Here is a 2,771-nt window from a genome sequence, read left to right on the forward strand (position 1 = left end):
AGAAACGGCAACATCTGCAAGATATGGATAAGCTCCTGGGAATCTTTTCTCCTCCAAAGACTGAGTATTTTAATCAATACATCTCCTGGTTTTGAGTTTCCAAGAGCATAATTTCAAAACAGCTGTGAGGGCAGCCCTATGTGTCACTGTGTTGGCATGGAACATCTATTAAAAGCTAGCATTCTTCTTGCCATCCTACTCTTTAGAAAGATGCCATTTAAAAAAAAAAAATGAAAGCTCTCCCTTGTTGAGAATATGTTTTTGTTTGTCTTTCTGTATGCCCGCATACATAGAAACTCCTAAAGTGTCATGTTTGTTTATTTTTCCTCTTCTGGTCTCTCTGAAAGCAACCACAGAATGCAACTGCTGCATCCAGCTGTGTAATCTGCTTCCAGCTAAGCAAGCCTTGGTAGCAAGGACTCAATAGATCCTCATAAAAATAACAAAAATAAAAAAATTATAGTCCCCATTTAGTTCTTCGCACAGAAGGGTAGGGACATTTCCGAACGTTGTTTTTACATTGCTTTATATGGCCTTGGTTTTATAAGACATGCACTTTTAAACAAGGGGGAGAGAGTCATCTGGCTTTTCACACAACATTTCTGTGGATTTCGTTGTGGCTACAGGGCATTTACAAGGACAGGAAGAAATAGCTCAGTCTCCTATTGAAAAATTCTAGCAATGTGTCTTTCCTATTTTAAAACAAATAATTAAAAACACTACTAGCATATGAAAGCATGAATCATTTCATGCATTTTAAACTTAACATTATGTAAGTTCTTGAACAGAGCTGGAAAAAGCTGTTTTGGTGGATGATAAAACTTATTTCAAGCTTGACTTTGACCAAAAAGAAGATAGGCAACACAAGTTATATTTTCTGTGGGTTTTATATCTGCTTGTGAGTTTAACATTCAGATAAAATACTAGTTGCACTGTTAAAAGATATTTTTCAACATTAATATTTAATTTTGACTTAAATCCCCTCACCCTGCCCAGCTGCCCGGGAAAGAGTAACTCAGAGCTCTTCAACTTAAAAAGGAGCAGGGATGGGACGTACAGCACCTTCCTCGGTTGTACGTGGCAGAAGTAATCCCACCAAGCTTCCTCTCTTGGGGGGACCTGCAAATGCTGTGCCCTCTTCAGCCCCTCTCTACGTGGACCTGGGTGCGAGTGACCACAGAAAGTGATGTATTGCCCTCTCACCAAGCAAAGAGCTAACGAAAAGGGGTGTTGTGCTGCTCCCGGCGTCTCCTGGATGTTTCTGTGTAGCTTTTTCTTTCTCCATAGCCAGGCTTCCCGTGTGGCTTATCTGGGGAGGGACACTGAGTTGCGGCTTCTACAGAGCCTGTGTCGGGAGCTGGGATTAAGCCATACCCTGAAGCGTGAGCCTCGGGGCTTTGCTTTCCTGATTTCTGACACCTCTGGCAGGAGAGACTTTTTGTTGTTGTTCCCCATGATCCACTAGGTTTGTATTTCCTAGCCACATTTGACAGTGCACGGCCCTGGATTCCAGGTGTATTGATCAGTATCAAAGCCGTATCTTTGCTTTACAAGTTGACGGCAGGCTCGAGGCTTTACACCGAGGCTCTGTTGAGCATCTGCCTCGACCTGAGGCGCAGCCCTGCAGCCGTGCTCAGAATTCAAATCTGATCTGGAGCCAGCCCTCACCTACGTGCTTTAAAAGAACCCTGCGTTACAGATGCCGGCCCGGCCTTGTAACTACTTCTTGCTTTACTACGAATTAGCCAACTAACATGATCGGCCCGGCAGTAAACTATTTTATTACAGGATCAATATTTAGCTACGCCAGGGCCCGCCCCCCGCCGGGCGGGGCGGAGAGACTACAGCTCCCGGCAAGCCCTTCTCGGCGCGCTCCCGTCGGGCACTGCGGCAGGAACAGCGGCGGGAAGCGCTCCTGCGGCCGCCGGAAAAGGTCCCTGCGCCGAGACCCGTCCGCGCCGCCCGCCCAGGCCCGTCCGCGCCGCCCGCCCAGGCCCGTCCGCGCCGCCCGCTCAGGCCCGTTCGCGCCGCCCGCCCAGGCCCGTCCGCGCCGCCCGCCCAGGCCCGTCCGCGCCGCCCGCCCAGGCCCGTCCGCGCCGCCCGCCCAGGCCCGTCCGCGCTGCCCGCCCGCTCGCCGCGCCATGACGGACCGCTACACCATCCACAGCCAGCTGGAGCACCTGCAGTCCAAGTACATCGGCACGGGGCACGCCGACACCACCAAGTGGGAGTGGCTGGTGAACCAGCACCGTGACTCGTACTGCTCCTACATGGGCCACTTCGACCTGCTCAACTACTTCGCCATCGCCGAGAACGAGAGCAAGGCGCGCGTCCGCTTCAACCTGATGGAGAAGATGCTGCAGCCCTGCGGGCCGCCCGCCGACAAGCCCGACGAGTCCTGACCCTCCGTCCTCCTGCTCCCGGCCCTCTCTCCCGTGTGGTTCCCGCGAAGGACTGACCGGGAGAAGCCTCGCAAAATGCCTGCTTCTGGACTCTGACTGTGTAGTCGTTCGCCCTTTTTCAGGTGGAATATAATAAAGCTTCCTGATCATTCCTAATGTTTGGTTTGGTAGCCTCCTAGTACGAGCCTTTTGTTCCCAGAGGTGTTCTGGCGCTCGGTATTGAGCGTTTCAGTGCGACCATCCGAGGTGAAAGTCTCGGATATCCGAGACAGCATTTTCCCGACTGGGCAGAGTGATGCCTTCTTACAAAACTCTGTTTTGGGGTGAGAGAGATGAAGTTTGTTGGTACTCAAAGGGTTTGGTTTCTTG

The 2,771-nt window shown here is 51.1% G+C and overlaps 1 protein-coding gene across 1 annotated transcript; it reads left to right on the forward strand.

The window, feature by feature from the left end:
- The first annotated feature begins 2,067 nt into the window (after positions 1-2,067).
- SF3B5 (splicing factor 3b subunit 5) lies at positions 2,068-2,558 on the forward strand. The gene has a single exon (XM_005518486.3). The coding sequence runs from the start codon at positions 2,142-2,144 to the stop codon at positions 2,400-2,402; it is 261 nt and encodes an 86-aa protein (XP_005518543.1). The 5' UTR covers positions 2,068-2,141; the 3' UTR covers positions 2,403-2,558.
- Positions 2,559-2,771: the final 213 nt, after the last annotated feature.

Source organism: Pseudopodoces humilis, chromosome 3 (genome assembly GCF_049639895.1).
Source record: "Pseudopodoces humilis isolate 2021_Gansu_Grassland_sample_001 chromosome 3, ASM4963989v1, whole genome shotgun sequence".
Classification (NCBI taxonomy): domain Eukaryota; kingdom Metazoa; phylum Chordata; class Aves; order Passeriformes; family Paridae; genus Pseudopodoces; species Pseudopodoces humilis.